This window comes from Glarea lozoyensis (assembly GCF_000409485.1).
Source record: "Glarea lozoyensis ATCC 20868 chromosome Unknown GLAREA17, whole genome shotgun sequence".
NCBI lineage: Eukaryota > Fungi > Ascomycota > Leotiomycetes > Helotiales > Helotiaceae > Glarea > Glarea lozoyensis.
Genome location: NW_007360991.1, coordinates 903,948 through 927,134, shown reverse-complemented (window position 1 = coordinate 927,134; position 23,187 = coordinate 903,948). Strand labels below are relative to the sequence as shown.

Genomic DNA, 23,187 nt, shown 5'->3' with positions numbered 1-23,187 from the left:
ATACCTACTGTTGTATGTTTTTGCCCTTTTTGGCTCTAGTTTTTAATTTTTACTCCCTCGAGGCCTCAAAACACTTGATTATAGCCTCAGAAACAAGCACTTCTGTCACATACGACCACAGACTAAGGAGAATTGGGCATCCCGTCCGCTCTGCCATACACAAGCCTTAGATCGGCAGATTAGTAGTTGGGTGGGTGACCACCAGCGAATACCTGCTGTTGTATGTTTTTGAACGTTTTCTTTTTTTGTTGTTTTCTAATACTGAGCTGATGTACGTTGTAGAGAACGAGGAGCAAGTACTCGTGGGTATTTTTTGTTCCATAAAAGCACTTCTTGAACCAAGAGGATTGATTATGTCTCACTTGCTTACCACAGCTCATTTGCTCCAGGGCTGAATGGCTCCAAACACAGCCTTACAGAACCGATTAACATGTGACAAGGTTTAAAGTCAAAAGAAACGCTGACAATGACCAGAAACTTTGTGTAATTTATCCCAAGTCTCGTTAGTCTGAAAATCACCAGATGAGGGCATAATCGAAAGCCAGTCGCAATGCTTCACAACATAGCATTCATCATGCAGCTAGAAATTCAAGAATCCTCTTCAAAGCCTGCCCATCCCCCTCCTTTGTATCACTCAACTCAGCATCTACCCACCCCTCCGTCCAACTTCCCCCAAAATCAACCAAGCAGCAATCATCCGTCTCATGATTGACAAGAACATTTTCCGGCTTCCCATCACCCCATACAATTTCAATCTCATGCAACAACTCGACACTCCGCTTGATCTGCTTCCCCCACTTTGCCTTTCGCTCACTAGTAACAGCCTCGATGCCCCCTTCGCATCTACCTACACTCGTTGTATGCGGAATATACTCCTCCAAAATCCCAATAACCTTATCGTCTCCACCATCTACAACGAGACCAAGCAGCGCCGGTGCGCTGATAATACCCGCGTGTTCACAGTCTGCAATTTTCTTCAAACACTCGTATTCACGCTGGACCGCCTTGGCCTGACCAGGCTTTGCTATCTTGCAACACATCTCCTGGCCATTAACAAGAACACGCGCATTGAACCCGAGGCCCATGAACTTCTTCTTGAATTGGATCTCCTGTGCTGCATATCTGGGCAGATTGGACGAGATGTTGAGATGGAAATAGGCAGGCCCGTACGCAGATTTCATAGGGTGTTCTTGAGTGAGATCTGTATTTTCTCCGTCCGTGGCCAACCGAAAATAAAATGTTTCTGGGTTAAGAACAGAATGAAGCAATACTGACGCAGAGTTATTTTTCTCAGTTGCGGGCGCTAAGCGAACAAATTTGCGCCAACCGGCGTCGTAGATTATGTCCTCGATTTCTCCTTGGGCTTTCTGGATCTCCTCTTCGCCATTCTCATTAAAAGCTTGGTTGTACCGAGATACCAACTGGGTTACTGAGTCATTCGAGTCAAGAGATGCACATACTGTAACAACGAAGCTCTTGTCGTTGATTAGAATAAAGAAATCGAGACGGTGATCGTCTTCCCCGTCAACTCTGTGTGTACGCCATCTGAAGTTCTTCTGCCAGGCGACCTGATCTTCGTCAATAGCCATAATTGAGAAGTCAGCTGCGTTAAACGTACTTCTCGGCCATCTCCAATAAGATTGTTGTTAATCGAAGGTGGAAGCCGAGCTTCTGGAGGTATTATGGATGTTGGTGTGCACGTGACCTCCGGCCCTTCCAGAAAGTCCCTCTTCTATAAGCGTTTTTTAATTCATAATAAATATTGTATTAAAGAAAGGAGGTATAGTTTACTTTAGGTTACTTACGATTTTACTGTACGTGTTAACAAATTCTTGGTAGACTGGAATTCAGGTCAAGTTAGAATCAAAACAAAACATCTTTATGAACTTTTATCCTGTTATTAAATATATTAGAGAACATACACATTCATCATCGCCCTACTTGCACCAACTAATCCCACATCCACCTAGTCCTCCACCCACCTAATCCCATGCTCGTGACATGGATTTCCTTGATAATGCCTTAGATATACCACTTAAGCAGCAACCACCACAGCACGTCTAACACGGCTAATAGGAGCAGTGCGTTTGCTGAGCGAGAGTCCATCATAAGCATTGATAGCAGTAGTGATAGTTCCACTAAGCGAACTAGCTTGGCTCTGGAGATCCGTAGCACGGCTCTGGACAGAGTCGATAAGGGCGAAGGCGACAGTCTGTCATATAAATCAGTATGCTGGGAGATAAAAGAGTCGATAGGGACGGGATCTTACATCAACGACGCCCTCAATCTGACGAAGGACTGCGGCAATGGGCTGCCCGATAAAGGGGACGGTCTGGAATAAACCGGCTTTGCCGATGAGGATGTTGAGGAGTACTTGGTGGACTCGAACAAACTGAAAATAATTAGCCAAGGAAATAGTTGGAAGCAAAAAGTAGACTAGTCTCACTTCACGGAAGGCGTTGAAGATAGCATCAGATTCAGCCCCGGCAGGGACAGGTGCCATGCCCTTCATCTGAGCAAGTGCGGTGGTGGCAGTCGTGACGATATCGGTAAAACCGACGATGATTTGCTAAAGCGCAGTTAGTAAATTTTGACAGGAGTCTAGAGGTGGAAGGGAGAACCAACAGGGTATGGACCCTGGCCGATTAAAATCAATGGGCCATTGAGGATATTAATGGTCTGAGCAGGTGTTTGGAGAGCTTGCGATTTTTGAGTTATCAATTGAATGTTCTGGACAACTTGAGCAGGTGTTGTCTGTGCAATCACTGGGATGGATAGAGCCATGGCGGCCAAGATGTTGCGGATTGAAACCATTTTGATGGATGTTTTGTAGGAGGTGTTGTTGGAATGATAGATAGAAGTCGAAGTTTTCGGTGAGCAAAGAAGACCTTGGATCGTGATGAGAAGAGAACTGGGAAACTTCAAGGCTTTTATAACTATAGGACAACTCAACTCACGATATTCATCTTGACGTATTTGTCGTTGGACATGTCGTTGAGACATTTCATGACTGATAGTCAGCAAAGTCCATCTTCTTTCAGAGACATGATGTCTATAACATCGAAGTTTCACACCGACTTTCTCATTTCCCTCCATACGCTTGCCGCCAGCGAAGTTAGCAGGAAGTTATTGACAAAACACTCACTGGAACACTTTCCATTCGGCTTCTGCGTGTTCAGCCATCACGATGCAGCATGAAGATTATTACTCAAAGCATACAGAAGCAGTGTTAAACCCATCAACTCAGCAACGCTATTCGTGTCTCACATGTTCAAATTTCAGAACTAGCAGGTCCCAGCAGGAGCGCAGGAAGAGCTGGCAATGCAGATCTTTTCCGCACAAGAACCTCGAAGGAAGAGTTTTGTTCAGCTGCGAGTACGTCTCGGCGTCAACGCATCAGAGAGCGTTTTTTGGTAGATGGCCTGTGCATCACAACACCGAATGCTTGTACCCTCAAGCATCTGCTTTACTACCTATAGGTCGAATGTAATGAGAGTATATTTTCAGATCTTCAAAGTAATTGAAGACAATTAATGACTCAGATCACCTCTTTGACACGTAGATAGTCATTATTCAAGTGTTGTGATGTTATGTTGTAAGTACTTTCGTACCAAAATACGCCACTTAATACGTTGACGCAGAGCACGTCCAACTTTAAGCAGCCTCTGACCTAAGATGTGTAATGATCCGCACAGAATCGCGGGAGGGAGTGCGGGAATTAACGAGCCGGCGATGCCAAGCCGGTAGATGGTCGTTGAGTATTGAAGGGCGGCACTTGCGTATAATCTCCTCCCTTACATGCATCCTAGGGTACTAAACATTCGGTTATGAACCTTACAGAAAGTCTCAGGTCAGCTTCTTGGACCTTCTCCTAACTCTTGCGCAGAATGCCCCTTACGTCTTGTTGACTCGCACGTTGAAGTGGCTATGAGAAATAGCCATTCATGATTTCATTTCAATGTCATACCCCATTCATCTCAATGGCCGCAGCTCGGGAGACTCCTCGTCCCAGCCAGGGCTCATAGCTTATGGCCACTTCTGCTCAACCGACTGGGGAAATCACGTTAGTTCTCTATGAGATTTCTTACGATGAGGCAGAATCTTCCAGTGAGTACGCACAACGTCGTTACGGGACAGCTCACAACGTGATTTCACCCATGGCAAAGAAGCCGCTCGTAATAACCAGAAGTATCAGTGCAATTCAATCCAAGTCTCCTCTGCCCGAAAAGCTCCAGGTGAAGTTCTACTTGGCAGCGAACTGAGATTCTTCACAGCTTCTCCCGACATGAGATCGCGAACATAGCACTCTCCAATAAGAATATACCCGGTGCCGTCACTTTTGGGTCTGATGATGAAAGGGACGGAAGCGCCATACAAGATGCAGAGTATATCATCTTCCTTCATTGCTTTGGGACCAAGGCCGATCATACCATTGCTTGCTGTGAAGCGAGCACGTTGGGTGGACGTTGTGGAAGCGATGTCGAGAAAGCGTTGACCGTTTCCCGATTTGACTGTTTCGACGAAATCCCAGGATCGGACAAGGTTTTTTACCGTTTTCTTCTCTTTTAAACTAGGGTCGCGTGTCCAATACTGACTTTCTGGGCCTGTAAATGCGTCCTTCTCAAGAGACCACCAGAGACCGCCGTCAAGGAGGCAACACACGTAGTCGGCTAAGTGCGCCGATAAATCCTGTACAGGAAGCCCGTACCAGTTATGGCCGCCAGTGAGTGTGAGACAAATCTTTTCAAGATGCTCTCGACTGGCTTGATGATTCTGGAGTAGCTCCTTGAGTGGGTTGTCCATTGTCTGGATTTCATCTTCAGTGGCGAAATCGTCAGAACTCTGTGCGAAATATCCACCCATAAAAGGGTCATCATCAATGTAAGTGAACTCGCGTCCTGAGTAAACGCAACTATCTACCGAGGAAAGTAGTATGCCACGAATGTTGAGTTTTAGTGGATTATCTGTTTGTTGCTGCTGAAGCCGGGTGTCTAATGAGGCTGCAAAACCAGTATCGAGGGGAGGAGTTAAACTCCGTGTCAACAAAACATTCCACTGAGGCACCCAAGAAGGCATCGTTTCGTCAAAGTTTCCTTTGTCACTCTTGTTATGCGCCATCTGCCATACATGATTCTCGTCCCGTTGTACGCTGGACAGAACGGCAAGCGAGAGTGATGAGTTGATCATCTTCCTCGCGGCGAGGCAGTAAACTTCTGCAACAGATTTACTGTAGTCAGGAGTTAAATTACAGCTTACATTGTCCCCAGTAGGGAGGCCCAAAAGCCCGTATACTCGATCTCGATCATCCGAGCATCCCAGATGTCGAGTCAACTGGAGGAGGTCGCAGAACGACAATTCAAGGGGCGGGATATATCGCTGTGACTTTGATAACCGGAACATTAAATAGCAATTTGTGATACCTATGTGCATAGAGCTCCGAACGGAAATTTCGGGGTGTCTCTGAACGACAGCTGCAATTGCGTCGAAGTTCGTTCGAATGATCCCGGCTGCCAGTCCTATCCATTCCCAGGAAATTTCACATTCATCCCACAGAACGATTGCTGAACGAGCAAGTGCCACCTCTTGGACAACCCAGAGGCGTGAAAACCAGAGGCAGCTGTAAATCTCAAATATTCTGCTCCATGACTCGACAACCGAAAGGGACCCTTCACTCATTTTGTCAAGCTGACGCCATGATTCGGAAATCAAAGATTGCTCTACGTCCCAGTTCTCTTCTGGTGGCACTGCGATCCCAGGAGAGTGCGTGGCTGCCTGGATAAATCTATCGTAGCCTGATCCATCTCTCCAAGCGTTGACCACTGCGCAGACACCCGAAAAGGCCTGATATGGATAATGAAGGGGCAAACGTGATTTCCGGGAAACAGAGTCCCCACTATTTACAGACCCGGTATCGCCCAGTTCGCCGAGCCATATCACTACCTGGGAAGCATTTTGGAAGATCAGATTCATTCTCGAGACTTGTTGAGCTTTCTCGGCGATATCTGCTTGGTTGATGCAAAGCGCATCGGCCCATATCATTCTAGAGACATGCTCCATCCGAAGTCTTCGCAAGGCATTGGCTAGATTGACTCCGACAGCGATATCTAAACCGTTGCAGTGAATTGGGAGTGTGGTTGGCGTTTGTGGGGTCCGATTTTCTAGAGCCCATGTGTAAGAGAGAGCTTCGTATGTGCAATTGTCTTGTGGAAGCCGGCCGACATGCAGTACACATTCTATAACACCGCTACGTCCTGGAAGGACCTCAAGAATCCGTAAGTGATCAACAGAAGGTAGCTCGTGATATAAGCTGAGGTCTGTCGATGGTAGTAGTGGCCTACATTCGCATCTACCAGAGCTTCTGCACACGAAAGCTGGTGGTTCACCCGGACTAGCTTGAGCACTTTGAGACATTTGTAACGGAGGGTATTCCGATTGAAGTTTCGCTACCGCCAAATAACTGGATAAGTTGTCGTCCATGTATCGGCCTGACCTGGAAAACCCGAAGAACATTTCTACCAATTTTCAACGAAAACATGACTTTACATAGCCTCGAATGATCACTCACGGTTATATACCATCGAGAGCTCACTAGAGATCTGGTCTATCATCCATTTGACCCTTGGTTTGCCTATCTTGGTCGACTTGACGTCGTCGAAGCTCGCCCATGGGGCTATTGGGTCGTCCCAGATGAAAGGATCGTCTCGACCATCTGGAGCTCTAGGCTTCTTTGGATCTTGGTCAGATCGGGTCTCCATCAATAACGTGAACGGTTTTATTTAGGACTTCGTTCTTTGTCGAATGATTTTCGATGTAAGTGATTGCGAAGGCATCGCGACAGTCAAGCCTTGCGACAAACCTAACTATCCCCTCACATGCGGCTGAATTTGTGTAACCTTCATTGCGCCGTTCAAGAATAGCAGAAGATAGCGCGAATTGTAAGTTTACACTATGGATAAAGAAAATAGGAGCTTTTTTGTTTCCACGAAATAACTCCAGTTGAAAATGTTATTCCACATTTAATGAACCAGGAGTCAGGCCACCTAAAATGAAGGGCCCAAAATGAATCCCCGGACGCTAAGTTCGGGTGGTTTACTAGCCTAGGGTCACGGATTTGAAGCTTCGCTAAAGCTAACAACACCTCGACCTGGTATGAGAAGATATCAACAGCCATCAGCACAAAACAATGCTAACAACGAACTGAAGATGCTCCCACACTGTCGCCGGCAAATGAATCGTCTGCAATATGGTCGCCGTTTCGGTCTGGTAAGAGAGATTATTCTTAGATTTCTTCGGCCATGCGCTTTGGACGATTGAAGCGTGGTTCGCATCTCTACCATGTGATCTGATCATGCAAGCTGCATAACCGTACTGCGAAGTGGGAGGGGCAAGTTTGCTATCTTCACCATATCGCGAAAATCCAACAAAGGGCTGCTACAATTGCTACAGCTTAGCCATACAAGCAAGCCATTCATCTACTGCCCTACCGTGCCACGACTTTGCCTTTTGTCTATCGCGATGGCTTCTCAAGCTATTCTCGGGCCAGATCGCGCTTGGATTCCGGCGCAGTCTTATCCATCCGACTATTTCAATGCCGTAGGTCTGCTCCAATTCGTTGCGGTATGAAGAAGGCTAATGGACGAGATTGAAGAGACATTATAGGTCTGATAATGGCGCAGTTCAAACCTCAAGATTGCAACACAGCGCGATACCCCCGGATTTTCCCAGCACGATAGACTTGCCCACAGCCTGGTCGGGGGCAGATTTAGAATATCTGCTTGAACACGAGCGGCATTGTCTACAATTGAATCAATCGCAGGTGGCCGAGTTGGAGAAAGCTTCGAAAGCGTTTCAAGGTCTGTCACCTCTTTCGAGCGTTTGTGGTTTCCTGGGTATCAGTGAAAGCGCAAAATGTTTGACATTGGCTAATCTTCGCGATTGCAGAAAACGGGCATCCTCTCGAGAAAATGTCACGACAAAACTTCCCTCTTCCGGTATTAGGTGAATGCTTGAAGGCATTGGCCCGTGAACTTACTGAAGGCGTTGGATTCTTTCGTGTTTGCGGACTCGACCCGAAGCGATACTCTAAAGAGACGAATATAATTATTTACCTGGGCCTCACAACATATATTGGAGAGAGACGTGGACGCCAGGATGAACATGGAAATATGCTACGTTAGTTCCACGATGCGCGGCTTCCCATAGCCAATTCAGGTCTGACTGACTCGAAACGCAGTCCACTTGACAGATGTCGGTCATGTTCCGGATCCAAACAATCGTCGACAAGCGCCTTATTCGAATGTTGAGCAGGTAATTAATCACCTTCCAATCTGCGGACATGCTAACGCCATGACAAGCCGTTCCATACGGACACTGGAGATACCATTGCACTATACTCTCTAGGGGAAGCTCATTCTGGTGGAGAGAGCCGACTTGCATCCATTGCAACGGTGTATAATGAGATTGCGGCGGTGAAACCTGAACTGATAAATCTTCTATCTTCGCCGACGTGGGCATTCGATAGGTGAGTTGGTCTTTGAGAGTTTGGGACAGGACTGACTTAGAGAACAGGTTTGGTCAGTGGCCGCCTTATGTGATGCGACCTCTTATATATCCAACGCCCAGTAAAAAAGCGATTCTCTCGTTTTCAAGACGTCCATTATTAGGTAACGCATCATCGCCACGAAGTTCTGACATTCCGGACCTGCCTGCAAATCATGTCGAGGCACTGAACGCCGTTCAGTTCAGTGCAAGTCGCCATGCTCTTTCAATGAAATTGAAGCCTGGCGATATTTTAGTCTGGAATAACTTGGCTCTCATGCATGGTAGATCGGCTTTTACCGATTCAGCTGAAGACAAGCGCCATTTGATACGGCTTTGGTTACACAACGAAGCAACGGAAACAGAATTTCCCATACCAAAAGAGCTCAAACCGCAATGGGACGACGCATTTGAGCACGTTGGCCGACCACAGATGTGGCCACTCGAGCCTATCCGGGACAACAGCTATATTTGCACGCGGCAACGTTCTTCTGGTCATGCTTGAAATAATGGTTCGATGAGGAACGCCCATGGTACCTCTCGCAACACTTTTCGGTGAGCAAAAACGCGCAAACAACACGAAGAAGCAATTGATCATCGTATTAGCGGCATTCCGCAATTAAACGTTCGGGTTTGTTTCTTGGCTTTGGCTGAGGGTGTCGTGAAATCTGGCGGCAAGGTTTCATTGGCGACGGGTGGTAGGCTGAGGCACACCGGTGGCGAATTTTCCCCAGGAAACACGCCTCTGACATCACATCTGACATGCGTCTCGTTTCGTCGCTATCCTTTGGTGCTGCATGAAATACCTGGTAGTTGTCGTATTTTGCTGAGTTCTTCATACGACGATTTGCACTAAAACTTTCTGATACGGCCGTTGATCTCTTCTTCTGCACTTTTCAATAGCCGCATAGCACATTCTCGACATATTTATTGCGCACGTATACACGAGAGATGGACTCTTACGATTCTAATTTGAGTTTCGGCTCCTTCGACTTTCAATCCGATGATTTCGTTAATAGTTGGCCGTACGAGTTCTCCGACAACACGACCCCGGTGACTAGCTCAACAGATCCTAGCACACCAGCATCTCCAGCTGCGATTGAACAGTATGGATCGACTGAATTTGGTTCAAATCATGCTTGCAAGCGACGGCTTCCCTCTTCAAGCCCCGAGTCTGGCGCACTAGCACGTCCTCGCAAAACTCGGAGGCTCAAATCACCCAAGGAAACGGCCCAAGTGCGAGTGAAGGGCGCTTGTTATGGATGCAAATTGAATAGGAAGACGGTCGGCTAGCCAGATGCATCCGTGTATACACATCGCTGACTCTAGTGTAGTGTCAAGATGGGGATGATCCCGAAGGCTCTTGTCGGAGTTGTCTATCACTCTCTCTTTCGAACAAGATGAAAGTTATACCTGGTCTCCTTCGACCTCTTTGCTGGCGGCCAAACATTGGAAGCACTGAGATGTTCCGGCGAGGTACTGTGAACCACCATGCGCAAACCTCTTCCGTGACTAACGAGTGCACTAAGGGCCTACAATTGATTTTGCAGCTTCACATCGCGGAAACCTTGCGGATGCAACTACTGGAAAGCAAGCTTCTTGGAAGACGTTTGCTACGCGTCCGAGTAGTAAGCAGTCGTCGAAGGTAGTTGAACTGTCTCAAGGATGGACATCTAGGGCGTTGGCAATACAACTTGACCGATATGCGCCAAAGCCGACAGACAAGCAGTATTATTCCTGGTATGACGGTGACATGGAATATCATTTCGACACGCCTGCTTATGGCATCTCAAACTTGGATGCAACAAGCTCCGCAATCCAAAGCTTCTTGACACAGAATGCGGAAGAATACATTACCAAACATTTAATTGGAGCTTGTGAGACGACTCGGCAAACGTTTGCCATAGCTCAAGAATACAAGGTTCGTGATGACCCATTATTGCCATGCTGCGTGGTACTATAAAATTCAGAGAGCTAATACATGCAATAGCAATATTTTCCTTTGGTAACCAGAGCGCTGAAGCTCTGGGTAGGCTGCCGATTCATCGAAGAGCCTTGGAGCATTATCGGCACCGAGACGCTGGATATATCTCTAGATGATAATCCCAACTGTCCATACCATGACAGGATTCCGGTACCTCCAATCGTCGACCTCCAGATTGACGTCATAACGATCAACGATTTGTTGCAGCCTGAGATGAAGAAGATCTTGAAGACAGTCAAAGAGATGTTGGAATCTCGGAATCCTTGGAAAAACTGGTTCGAGATATATCTTGCATACTTCATTCTGTTACATAATGTTGAGTTGACCATGGCGCACGATGCATGGTTCGTGAAACGTAATAACCTTAAGGTAAGCACGACAGTCTTTAGATTCTACTCTCTTGTCTAACTCAATAAACTAGACCAAATATTCCAACAAGAATCTCGTCGATACAATCATGCAAGGCGCCACGACACTCTTGACATGTTTTCATTACGCGCACCAAGGATATGCGCCATTTTCGGATCCGAAGATGGAGGAATCGCAGTCTTGGAATTCACGGCAGAAGGGTTATCTGGCAGATATGAGAAGTTTGCTTGCGACTACTCATGGAGACTATACCAAAGATCCGTCGAGAGAGTTGTTTTGGACGTCTCAGTTGCATAGACCTAATTGGAGACCTCTGGTTCTTTCGTCATGAGACGAATCTAGTAAATAAAAAACCATTTTCCATTTTAAAAAGAAGTCTTGATCGAATTTCTGTGATTAAAACTCCATCCTTAATTGTAATGGTTTGATTTGACCAATTTTTATTCTTACTTCCTCCAGCCTTCAGCCTTCAGCCTCCCATACACCCGAACAACCCCTAAACCTCACACCTTCTTTTTCCCATCCCCTATTTCCCATTCCCCAGCCCTACAACCCCCATGTCCCGCAAACCACGCCATATTCATGCACCACACCGTCATCGGTCACATTACAACGTGGCGATCCCCTCCCATCGTGTGTCTACTCACCGAAACGTCGGGTCCGCCTAGCGCCTGCAGGCGAGACGCCACCACGTTGAGCTTCTCTCCGCTTTAGGGTGTTGGAAGTATGGGATTTTGGATGGGATTTAGGGGGGTGTGCGGTGAGATTTACACCTGGGAAATTTTGGAGTGGGGATGGGATTTTTGGAAGGAGAGGGGAATGGGTAATGGGTAGATAGGGAAGGGGAGCCGGTGCGGTGGGTGGATGGGAAGGCAGAGGGAAGGATAGTAGTGGGAGATGGTATAAGTACTGGCTGGTGGAATGGGTGGAGAGGTTGAAGGTTGAAAATATAACAAAGCCATTCAAAATCAGAAAAACACTGCTGTTTCAGTAACTCATGAATTTCGTTATTAAAGAACCATGTCTACCTTGTAAGTCGTCCCATCCTTCTTCCCTCCCCTGCAATACTTACCTAGCCTTTCGGTAGAACTGCTGCGGCGTTGGCTACTTTAAACATACAACCTAAAATCACGACACCACAGTCGAGTACCGCACCTTTTGTCGTTGTTTCTGGGATTGATCTGTCGAAATTTGTTAAATCAACGAGAGAGGAGGGGAAAGGGGAGATGCCGATGATGAGGTTTTTGAGGGAGGATGAGGGGTGGGTGGAGGTGCTTTGTCGGAAGGCGCCGAGGGTGAGGAAGCTTTAGAGTTCAGGAAGAGTCATGGAGAGAGGTGTTGAGAGATGTGAGAGGAAATGTGTGAGTGTTATTTGGTGTTCGTGGGTTTTGTGTTTGGACTAACGTGGTGTAGATTATAGAACGAGAAGTGACGTATGTGACTTGTGGGTTATGGATTGTATGATTAAGTTTTGAAGGAAAGAGTTAGAAGGAGGTCTTGGGAGTGAGCGCGAGGGAGTGAGGAGTTTGTTGTTTGAAGTCGGAGCGTGATGCGGATAACATGTTATTTCATCTGACCAGTAGAGAAATAGTCAAGTTTCTGCACTCAGTTGGCGGCTTGGATAAGAGATCTTCATTTCATCATGAAGGAACAACAGAACTTGTAGATCTTGTATAATAGCCCTCACATACGTGGTCCTGGAATTGAAATATAAGGTGCAAATACCAATGATATCAATATTATAATTCCATCTCAGTTACAAATTAAATACAGCTAATTTCTCTCAAACATTATATAACCCATCAGACTAGACGATACCAACACCGGACGCCATATATATCTTGTTTCTAAAAGATTCCAGACTTGACAATCTAATACATGTTCAGAAAGGCTGTGAACGCCGTACTTCTAGCACGAATAACAGTTATTTTATAGTGATGAGCCATCTCCAGGTTTGTTATGCGGTAAGGTTGTGTCGAGAATAGCCTCTGGTCGGATTTGGGGTGGTGAAGCGGGCTGCCCATTGACAGTTTTCTCCATATTCAATGGCTCATTCTCCTTCTCAGGAGCAGGTTTGGCTGGTACTGAATATGAACTCTCTGACTTGGTGGTTTCTTTTGGAGACTCTGTATCTGAGTTTGGCGTATCAACCGTACTGCTATTCGATTCTGTTGGCGTCGACTTCTCAAACTGCCTCGTCGTCCTCTCCACATGTTCCTTTGAATCATGCAGCAAATCATCGACACCCTTCGTCAACTTATCGATCTCCTCCTGCAAAAGCTCATCTTTCGTCATGTTTTTCCGCATCTCCTTCAACCTCTCCGCGTCTTTCCCCTTAACCTTCCCATTAACCTCCAACCACATCGCCTCCAACTCGTCTCCCCACCCCAACGCATCGGCAAGTTTCCTGACTCCATCATCACAATCACTCAACACAACCACATCATCCAGCCGACTCCCAAAATCGCCAACCTGCTCCTTATTAATCAACACCCTCGGAACACCTTCCCTCGCAAACTGCGGCAAGCTAGCGAACGGATGCACCGACAAACTCGTGCCCATCACAATAACCAAATCCGCCTCGGCCGCCACATGTCTATTAGAATGAAAGCTCTCCGGCAGTGGCTCCCCAAAAAACACAATATCAGGCTTCACAAGCCCATTACACTGCGGGACCACACAATGCGGCACCTCCCCCTTCATAACCAGTTCCAACATCTCCTTCTCCGGAAACTCAGTTTTACACTCAATACACCTCTGACTAGCAAAACTGCCATGCGCCTCTACAACCCGCCCCGCCTCCACCCCCGCCCTCCTCTCCAGACAATCAATATTTTGCGTAAACAACATCTTCAAAAGTCCTTTCTCTTGCAACAACGCCACGAACGAATGCGATATCGTCGGGAAGAACTTCCCAGGATATAATTCCTTGGCCAGCACGTAGAACGGATTCGGATTCTGTCTGAAATACGAGATATCAAACACGGCTTCCGCATACGGAAGATCCAGCCGCGCGAGATTGGCGTATAATCCCGTGTCTGGGGAGCGGAAATCGGGGATGCCTGCTGATGTAGAGATTCCGGCGCCTGTCATGACTACGATTTTTTTGGGGGCGACATCTTTGATGAATGAGGCGACGCCTTCTATGGTGCGGGACTGGAGGGTGTGAGGAGGGGTGTTTGGGTCGATTTGTTGGGTTGAGTTTTCTTGGCCCATTTTGGAGAGACGGCGGGCTGCTTTGGTTTGAGCTTTTGAGGCGCGGGATTTGTGTTTGCGTCCTATTTTGGCGGTTTAAGGTGAGTTGATGGGAAGGGTATTTTGAGGTTGGAGATTTTGAGGATTCTTGGGCAGATGTCAGGTGGTGTTGTTGGTTTCGATGCGGGTGCTATTCGCCACGCATAGACGTCAGCCCTATATGGGTGGATAGATTCACCTCGAGTTATGATATGTTTAACCCTCCCCCACTTATTCATGCTTTTTCAACAACCTCTAGTGAACAGTAAGTGATACTCATTGCACGACAATTGTTTGAATAAGACGATCGCTTTTCATATTTGCGCCCACTAAGAACATACTAAATTGATCCTATAATAAACTATAGTTTCTAATAAATTGTACATTTCAGACTCTATTGAAAGCTTGTTAAATCGAATTCAAAAACCTCTTAGGGGGTCCCTGCCACTAACATCATCCGCCGTTCTATAGCCTCTTTTCTTAGAGCTATCTCAAGACAGAATCTCAAAAAGGGTTGGGATTCTTTTCAAGCATAAAATTGCAGAAACTCTTTCCCTTACTTCTTCTTCCTCGACTACAGTCATGAAGCAAAAGTCTTTGCATAGGTAGTTGCTAGACCATCTAGGTAATAAATTATATTACAATATTTTAAATGGTCTTCTTTATTGTTGGCTCTTAAATCCAGTAAATAACGCAACAAAATCACAAAATCCTTCTATTCATGGAGCGGGGGTAAATCTTCTCCTTTAACATGCTTTTCTCAACAAATACCTTCCCAATTTAGTTAAGTAAAGGTATTGTTGGTCATTCTTCAGTCTCACAAAACCAACTTCAAATAGAGCATTATAGTAGCTTGTACGCATTGGCCAGTTTGAATGGGGTTAACAATGAAGCGTTACATTGACTTGACATTTCGTTAGGGAACATCACACACATCTCGTGAAGATCATGAGATAAATCCAGTATTGACTAACTCACTATAAGCCTAAGTTGATTAGACTTTACATCTCCGAGAGATCGACCATCAGTGACCTAAATTCCTATCGGGACACCCAAAAGACAAAGTCACACTTTCTCTAACAGGTCACCAAATCACAACCCCCAAAGCTTAAGCTACAACCCCCCTTCCCTTCTCACCCCACTTCGGAATATCAACCAGAATAGCGGCCCGCGAATAAATCAGATCAACCGTCGCCTGATTCCCATAATGCAACTTCGCGATCGCCAGCTCCTCATGCTTCGGCTTGTTAATCCAAAACACATTCCTCCTAGCGCTATTTGGAAATGCACGTTTCAATTCCTTTGGCAGTAGTAAGCTAAGTAATACAGTAATAAAACGGCTCAAAGCACTCGCACATACCTGTCTGATCATCCCCCACGATTGTTCTATTTCATTATCATTGCCCTCGGCCCTGGCATGGAATTTCTCACCGACGACCGTAATGGGACCGCTGTGATCAGGAGTGTCGTCCGACGGGTAATACGCGCAGTAAGCATAGTGTTCGTGTTCGCCCATTACTGGACGGGCTCTGGTTTTGAGGTCGAGACTTTTGAAAACAGAGAAGATGACACAGTCGACACCTTTAAGAGCGTAGGGCATGAGGTCTGCGGCTGAGGAGTGTGAGTGTGCGTATGAGTGAGTCAATTAAATGCCCAGTATACCACCTGATTACAGTCAGTATGAGCTATAAGGCTAGATATAAGTAGCTCACCTTGTGGAAGGAATGTAGAATCCGCTAACACGGCACGAGCGGCAGCAGCGAAAGGCGATAGTTTAGCGTCGACAGTAGGATGGACTTGTAGGGGACCGCCGACGCGTTCAGTGGCGTATAAATTGTACGTCAATGTGATACGGTGGCCTTTGAGGACCTCGAGGACTTCGTGCTCACAATCGCTGTAGAATGCGGCCCATTGAATGGTGTTTGGCTCGTCAGTGGCCCAGTCGAAGAAGGTGGAACTTGACCCGTGACTGACGCGAAACTTTCCGCCTATATAGGTTAGCTAAGAGAACTTGTCAAAATTTATAAGAGGTTGGTTGGTTACCTTTGAAAGAATGTGGGAGGCACACTACAAGTGAACCGAACTGGGTCACCCCGCGTGGTGTATCAACGTGTGCTTTGAATTTTCCACCTGGACCAGAGTATATCTGCAGATCGATTATCAGTGTAATTCTCTATCAAGGTTAAGAAACTCACATTCAATTTGTACAACTCAGCAAGAACCCCTCGGTGATCGTTTCGACTTTTCATGACTTCATCCAGAGCCTCAGGAAGAAGCGTCTGGGCAATTGTGTCCACGATGCCATATCGCTTGGATGGAAATCGACTGAGAATTGCTCTCTGTCCAACTTGCCAGCCTTGCGATATTGCTCATCGAGGACGTCTTCGCCGCCTAGACCAAAGGTGGCGGGTGTACATGCCTTGAGTAGTTCTGCGAATGGTTGCGGAGTTGCTCCAGAGTTATCTTCTGCTTGTAGAGTTTGCAGACCTCCGGGAGCTGGCTGAGTGGGTAATTGTAGAGGGAGCTTCAATGTTAGCGCCCGTGGACTTTGGTTAGGGACATCGAAACGAATAGTCGTGGGTGGAGCCCAAATCGGTCCATCCTTCGTTGTGCCAGAATCCGGCTTCACGATTGGGTCTTTCGTGACTCGAATTTCACCACCGCAGCAATAGCTACTTTGGAACCCGTAAAAGGTGTCAACAGGATTTTTGACGCTTGGTGTTTCTGGAGTTGCCATTGCAGGTTTCGTGTGCAGGAGAGAAGGGGAAGATCGATTTCCTTAATCCAAAGTAAGAAGAACGTTCAACCAAGCAAGGAGTCGTTAATTAGAAGAAGAAGATTGTTGTCCGTAGTCAAAACGACGAAGAATGCCCAAGCAGTGATGAAATAGAAAAAGATCGAGCTCCTCACTCGAACGCAAGGACGATGTTCAACTGAACGAGCAGTTATACGAACATGAATTGGAACAGGAAAAGAAGTGAAGTACAAGTTGGGAAAAGATATTGAAAAAAAATCAAGCGTCAAGCAGCTGTATAAATTATTCACCACACACGAGCCGTATTAGAAATGATACGCCGATTTAGACCAGGCAGCAGCGACCCAAACGCGAAAACACGTGATGGAGATTCAACACTTCTAAGTGGAGTTGAAGCAAGGGAGAAAGCAAAGTGCCGTTGGGAGTGGGTCTTCAACCTGATATCTTAGCTAGTTCTCATCCACCACATTTGACCATTGATCACATCTCTCGACCAAGCGGCCCACTCGCTCAGCACCGACCTCCAACCTTTCCCGCCAGTAACCTCAACTTCAGGGGCATTGGAGCTGTAAACCTTTGCGCCACCAACCCAAGTCTCTCTGACCTCAACATCAACCAAACTCATTCCGCTCTTGTCCGCAAGGATATCTCTATCAACCACGACCCAATCAGCATACTTACCCACCTCGATAGTTCCCATTTCATTCTCTTTGAACCACCCGTAAGCACCGTTAGAAGTGAACCCTCTGAGCGCTTGCTCAACACTCAGCTTCTCTTCTGGATACCAACCTCCCTTACCGGAGGGGCTGTCGAGAGTAGCTGGTGACAAACGGGTGACGGCAGCGTACATGCCGTGAAACGGGTTGGGTGGTTCGACGGGAAAGTCAGAACCGAGCACTGGCCCGGGATAGAGAGTTTGATATTTTGGAGGTGGGAAGAAGCTGGCCATGCGGTATGCAGAGTCTTTCAGACGTGAAGCTCCGAGTCTATCTACGGCGTAGGCCATATCAGATGTTGCATGGGTTGGCTGGATTGAGGGTATTATTCCAAGACGAGCGATGCGGAATTGGTCCTTAGGGTGCTAAACGTTGTTAGCTAATTTGTCTCGCAAAATATGGCTGTTCGTTAGATATTCTGGAATAGGATAACACCAACAATGATTTGCGCATGCTCTATCCGGAATCTTCTCTTGGAGTTGCAGCCATTGCAATTCTTTCCCAGCACACTCTCAAAAGCGTCAATTGCAGCCCGGTTGGCTCGATCCCCAATGGCATGGACGTTCACTTGAAAGCCTGCATTGGCCCACTGCAGAAATATATTAGTCAAGACAGTCGAGGAATACAAACCGTACAACTCACATCAGCGACTACAGCCTTCAAAGCAGTCTCATTAATGAGCATAACCCCTCTTGTATCAGGCATATCCGAGTATGGCTCCAGCAGAGCAGCACCTCTGGATCCTAGAGCTCCATCCGCAAAGATCTTGACACCCCCAAGTATCAGCTTATTCTCGCCCATCCCCCTCGGTGCTTCCAGCAACTTCAAATCCGTAAGATCTAGCGGACAATACGTATTCCTCTCCGGACACTCAATCATAACATTAAGCCTCATCGACAATTCGCCTTTAACCGCCATATCCTCCAAGATCATGATATCCTGCGGTCGCATTCCAGCGTCCCCAGCTCCAGTCACACCGACTTTATTTAACTCCGCCATCGCAGTCTTGAACCATCTTGTTTTCTGCGCAACGTCGGGTTTTGGTGCGATTGGGTTTATGATGGCATCCATGGCATTATCGCAGAAGACGCCTGGTCCAGGATCGGTGATTATGAAGCCTCCAGGGGGTGCTGCTGGTAATGGGTTTGGGAGGAGATCGAGGACTTTTTGGGAGGTGAGTACGCAGTGGACGTCGACGCGGTCGAGCATCATGTATAGGTCTGATAGAAGAGGATCGACTGCCAGGTCTGCCTAGACGATAATCAGCTAAGAACATTTCCATTGAGCCGTGGTACTCACAGCAGTTGGCATAACTCCCCCAAAATACTTCTGATCCCACCCAATACCTCTAATCCACTTCCCTCTCGTCCCATACCCTTCACCCCTATGTCTCTCCAAGAACTCTCCAATTCGCCCCCTAACCTCCTTCATACTCTTCGCATCATACAACAGCACCGATTCGAGCATCTCCCCATACTGCAAATGGTGGCCATGACTCTCAATGATGCCCGGTATCGTCCAGCCATCCAGGTACGTGATTGATTCTTCACTCGTCGTCGGGACCTCTGCTAGGACCTCCGTAAAGAGGCCATTGGCGACGCGAAAGCATTTCGCGCGTGGGAGAGAAGCATTGAGCGTTTCGATGTGCTGCGTGGTGGGATCAGAAACGCAGTAGAGGGTTGAGGAGGTGGATGTTGAGGTGCTGAGGATCAGACTTGCGACGAGCGCGAACAGTGCGGTGCTTGCAACGGCAAATATAGGAGACCCACCGTATTGAGCCATTGTTATATAGAAGACACAGGAAAAGACAGTCTCATGGTATCCGACAGAAAAAGATCTTTTTAATTTGGTCAACACAAAATGTTCGAGATAACTGTTATCGATAGACGTGCGTCTGCATACTCTATCCCCTGCTAGTGCGGGCATGCTCTCGCTAGTGAGGAAATCAAGTGGCAGCAGTAGCTAATCAATAGCTGGAGATATAGAACTATCAAAACGAGCTGCGTATGTAAAGTATCCTATAGCTTAGTCGTGGGACAAACGAGAATATATAAGGGTTGTCACGCAATTGCAAAACATCATTGGAAGACAGATATAACATAAAATCAGGGTATACATATTAACAAAACTCAATATTACAATATAGCTTTCCAGACCAACCCTCATCCTCCAAGTCAATTTTTCTTTGAATCTTCGCTGTGCTCTCTCATATCAACGCTTATTAAACAAATGAAATCAAATCATCGCATCCTTAAAGGACCTTTTCACATCCCCAACGCCAATATTGTAATCCATACAAGGCATAACGAGCCTAAATTTAGTAAGAAAGATAAAGTTGAAAAAGTCCAACGATAATTAAAGATTGAAGAATCAATCAACATCATCCTCTGCATCCTGCTTTTTGATTTTCTTGGAAAGTCTGTCGCCGCAAAAGACCCATACCTCAAAAGACAATTCGTCAGGGAATTCAGACTGCGCACTGATGAATAGTGAGTTGAGCTTCTTCTTCTGGCGTTTCCATGCATCATCGCCCGCGTACTTGCTGATGATGATTGAGGCTGGTTCCCACTGACAACGGAACGTAAGCAAGGAAAGCTCATCAAATGATTTACCCGACTTTTGAGCTACAGTTGCGAACAATGCTGCTACATCCATATCCCAAAGTTGCTTCTTTGTAAACATATTTTCTGGTTCGTCGTCTGGCACACCACTATCGTCTTGGATAGCAAATTTTAGAGTTGGTCGCTTTGACTCAATAGGTGTTCCGATAGACTCTCTTTTGAAATCAGCACTAGTACTAAGTCTGTGTGGAGTGCCACCATTTCGATCACCAGATACAGATTGGAAACTGTTCCGCCCATGAGATGCTTGCGGGGTGTGTTGATGTTCACTGATATAATGGTGATGGTGATGCTGATCCGACGTAAAGGCAGGTGATGGCATTCCATTCGTGTGGTACGAGTTGCTTGCATGACGGTCTTGAACCTTTGTGTTATTTGGTAAGCCATGATTATTGATTGTCGGAAGAGATTCCTTCTCGGGGGATGGACTGAGAAACTTGTCTGGCACTGTAGAAGGGACGTTGACCGCAGGCGGAGGGGCAACAGGAACTTCATGATAGGACTCGATCGACGGCGCAACAGCTTGTGGAGGTTGCGGACGAGCTTCCGGGGCTGGAGGAGCTGAACGTTGAGGTGGCGGTTGCGGATGGGCATTTGCGGGAGGGAAGTAGGTAGAGGGGGGCGCATATGGTGTTGCATGTACGGCAGCGTAAGGCGAAGGGTTTTGGGCATACGAGTATTGAGCAGGATGCATAGCTGCCGCGTAAGGCGATGGGTTCGAAGCTGCATATGAGGATGGGTTAATAGCCGCATATGGTGAAGGATTGGCCACGCCGGTATATGGTAATGGGGTTTGAGCCACCGGTCCTGGAGTTGGTGCATGAGGTTGTTGTGGTGCATGTGGTGGGGGTGGTCCATTCTGGGGGTTGAGAGTCGATGATTTCAAGACAAACGGTGCCGGCACGCCAGGAGGTTGATGCGGACTGAATTTGCTATTGACAGGAGTGAAACCCATTGTGGCTCGAGTGGATGATGCTGGGGGCGTAGGTTGAGATGGCTGTGCATCCTTTACCGGCTGGCTTTGTGCTTCATAGGAAGACGTGGCTATATCTACCAAAGAATTTACATAGTCTGAAGCGGGTGGGGAAGTTCTGTCGGCAGGTTGTTGTGATTGATTTGACGGCGTGCCATTGTTATGGTCATTTTTCTGGTGTCAGATTAGTGTCAAGATAGAAGGTGAGTACATCACGGACGTGAAAGGGAGGAGACCTACGACGAAAATAGTATTCGGACTTCCATTCAACTGTTCCTCGTCATCTTGATGGCCAGATCCCGTCTTTGGCATCGATTCCGATAAGCGCAAGTCAAGACGTGATCTCTTTTTAGAAGGGGTGCTTTTCTTATGCGATGAATGATTGACAGCAGTGAATCCCTAATCATTGTCAATACAGAACAGTCGGCAAAGACTCAGATTTCACTTACTCTCTTGAGATTTGGACTCCTTGTTTTCTTGGTCGATTTTTCTGTTACCTGCGATAATAGCCCCGCGTCACACCATTCAATCACCTTCTGACTTGAGCCGTGATGAACTTTGTTCAGCCATTCTACTCGGCGAAGTGCCCATGCTTTCTCAAACGCGGGGCTTTTCTGAAATCTCTTGTTTACTTCCTTGAGAAAGCCGTACCCGTTACGTTCCCATTCCATCCAAGAGTCGGCGAACTTCTGAATGATAAGTTGACATCGGTCTCGAGCCCAGGACTCGTATTCGGTCTGGTGAGCAAGGTGAGGGTATTGTTTCATGGCATCTCGAGCAAATTGATCAATGGCAGCAGCATCATCCGTATTGTACAGGTTTCTCTCGTGCAGATACCGAATCACGAAAGGATCGACTAACTTCGGGTTGATCTTCCCATAGCTGAATTTCAATGGCTAAACATAATCAGCGACATGTATAGAATGCGGAACATAGAATATACGCACTTCAAATAGCCAAGTGGTAGAGATAGACGGAAACCCTTCCAAAGGGTATGCATACTCCAGATGGACTGCAATATTCTCCAGGACGTGTTCCTCAACACTACAGTCGTGTTAGCAATTGCAAGTCGACAGCAGAAAAGTGACGCTCACCCTGCATCTGCTTCTCTCTTCGGCTTAGCGATTGTTTTAGGGGTGGAAGAATTTCCTGCATCTTCTGGAGCGTTCAATGTGGAAGACGTTCCGATATTATTCTCCTGGTCCCTGGGCATGTCAGTCGCGTGAAATTTTGTGTTGACAGACAGATGGTTTACCAGTCACGCTTTTGGAAATAATTCTGATTTCTTCTCCAGAAGTACTCTTGAAGGCAGATCAATTTCTTCAAACCGCTGATTATTCTAATACGAAAATTAGCACGTCATCGAAAATGCATTTGATGCGACTCACTTTTCCTCGTGTATAGGGTAAATTGGCCATCCTAGCTCCTCCGCTGTCTCACTAGGTTCGAAATACTCCTTGTTCTCCTCCAGGAAGCCAGTGGCGTACATGAGTGCTTCAGGAGTTTCGCTGTCTAGAGGACATTGCGGGAGATCCGGGTTGCTGGCTGCGATACGTTTCCGATACCGAAGAACTGCGTTCGCCAATTTGGAACCCTTTCGGCCATGTTCTAGGGTTTGAGGATAGCCTAAAGTCGCGCACAATTCCCCTACCGTCCCATAGCCCGGATCGGCAATTTTTGGAAACGGAAGAACGAATTGCGACATGCTGGCGACGACTGGTGTAGGAAGGACAAATTAGTTAATGCGACACCAACACACTACAGATTGCGATGCAGGCCGCTAGAAATTGCCGAGACGCGCATCAATTCTTCAAGACTAGCGATTTGCGGTACGTGTCTGAAAATCCCGACTGACAGCTCAGCTGCTGCGACAAAGTTAGCGATAATTTTCACTTGGTGAAAACTTATGAGATGAAAGTAAGACGTTGAAGAGGGAAATGCTTCATCTTACGACAGAGATCCTAGTAGATTATCCCGTCCTCGGAGGCCCGGGCTCT

General features: G+C 46.9%; 9 protein-coding genes across 9 annotated transcripts; 2 read left to right on the top strand and 7 right to left on the bottom strand.

Moving 5' to 3' along the window:
* Window positions 1-572: 572 nt before the first annotated feature.
* Window positions 573-1,589, bottom strand: GLAREA_12145 (Protein kinase-like (PK-like); the record flags this gene model as incomplete). The annotated part of the gene is made up of 1 exon (XM_008082927.1): window positions 573-1,589. One exon carries the CDS (start codon window positions 1,587-1,589, stop codon window positions 573-575), a length of 1,017 nt encoding a protein of 338 aa, XP_008081118.1.
* A 446-nt stretch (window positions 1,590-2,035) lies between these two features.
* On the bottom strand, window positions 2,036-2,814 carry GLAREA_12144 (UVI-1h; the record flags this gene model as incomplete). Its single annotated transcript, XM_008082926.1, has 4 exons — window positions 2,036-2,212; window positions 2,270-2,392; window positions 2,447-2,569; window positions 2,626-2,814. The coding sequence occupies 4 exons, from the start codon at window positions 2,812-2,814 to the stop codon at window positions 2,036-2,038; spliced, it is 612 nt and encodes a 203-aa protein (XP_008081117.1).
* A 1,377-nt stretch (window positions 2,815-4,191) lies between these two features.
* On the bottom strand, window positions 4,192-6,755 carry GLAREA_12143 (uncharacterized protein; the record flags this gene model as incomplete). Its single annotated transcript, XM_008082925.1, has 2 exons — window positions 4,192-6,512; window positions 6,566-6,755. 2 exons carry the CDS (start codon window positions 6,753-6,755, stop codon window positions 4,192-4,194), a joined length of 2,511 nt encoding a protein of 836 aa, XP_008081116.1.
* Window positions 6,756-7,515: 760 nt separating this feature from the next.
* GLAREA_12142 (Clavaminate synthase-like protein) lies at window positions 7,516-9,043 on the top strand (the record flags this gene model as incomplete). Its single annotated transcript, XM_008082924.1, has 6 exons — window positions 7,516-7,593; window positions 7,649-7,853; window positions 7,942-8,172; window positions 8,234-8,307; window positions 8,355-8,521; window positions 8,569-9,043. The coding sequence occupies 6 exons, from the start codon at window positions 7,516-7,518 to the stop codon at window positions 9,041-9,043; spliced, it is 1,230 nt and encodes a 409-aa protein (XP_008081115.1).
* Window positions 9,044-9,489: 446 nt separating this feature from the next.
* GLAREA_12141 (uncharacterized protein) lies at window positions 9,490-11,222 on the top strand (the record flags this gene model as incomplete). The annotated part of the gene is made up of 5 exons (XM_008082923.1): window positions 9,490-9,822; window positions 9,873-10,014; window positions 10,068-10,459; window positions 10,529-10,891; window positions 10,944-11,222. The coding sequence occupies 5 exons, from the start codon at window positions 9,490-9,492 to the stop codon at window positions 11,220-11,222; spliced, it is 1,509 nt and encodes a 502-aa protein (XP_008081114.1).
* A 1,598-nt stretch (window positions 11,223-12,820) lies between these two features.
* GLAREA_12140 (DHS-like NAD/FAD-binding protein) lies at window positions 12,821-14,107 on the bottom strand (the record flags this gene model as incomplete). Its single annotated transcript, XM_008082922.1, has 1 exon — window positions 12,821-14,107. One exon carries the CDS (start codon window positions 14,105-14,107, stop codon window positions 12,821-12,823), a length of 1,287 nt encoding a protein of 428 aa, XP_008081113.1.
* A 1,126-nt stretch (window positions 14,108-15,233) lies between these two features.
* Window positions 15,234-16,862, bottom strand: GLAREA_12139 (uncharacterized protein; the record flags this gene model as incomplete). The annotated part of the gene is made up of 6 exons (XM_008082921.1): window positions 15,234-15,425; window positions 15,486-15,736; window positions 15,838-16,113; window positions 16,169-16,271; window positions 16,321-16,404; window positions 16,452-16,862. The coding sequence occupies 6 exons, from the start codon at window positions 16,860-16,862 to the stop codon at window positions 15,234-15,236; spliced, it is 1,317 nt and encodes a 438-aa protein (XP_008081112.1).
* Window positions 16,863-17,325: 463 nt separating this feature from the next.
* On the bottom strand, window positions 17,326-19,378 carry GLAREA_12138 (uncharacterized protein; the record flags this gene model as incomplete). The annotated part of the gene is made up of 4 exons (XM_008082920.1): window positions 17,326-17,961; window positions 18,036-18,185; window positions 18,239-18,847; window positions 18,896-19,378. The coding sequence occupies 4 exons, from the start codon at window positions 19,376-19,378 to the stop codon at window positions 17,326-17,328; spliced, it is 1,878 nt and encodes a 625-aa protein (XP_008081111.1).
* Window positions 19,379-19,966: 588 nt separating this feature from the next.
* GLAREA_12137 (uncharacterized protein) lies at window positions 19,967-22,895 on the bottom strand (the record flags this gene model as incomplete). Its single annotated transcript, XM_008082919.1, has 7 exons — window positions 19,967-21,364; window positions 21,431-21,589; window positions 21,640-22,086; window positions 22,138-22,234; window positions 22,285-22,395; window positions 22,446-22,529; window positions 22,579-22,895. The coding sequence occupies 7 exons, from the start codon at window positions 22,893-22,895 to the stop codon at window positions 19,967-19,969; spliced, it is 2,613 nt and encodes an 870-aa protein (XP_008081110.1).
* Between the last annotated feature and the right edge of the window lie 292 nt (window positions 22,896-23,187).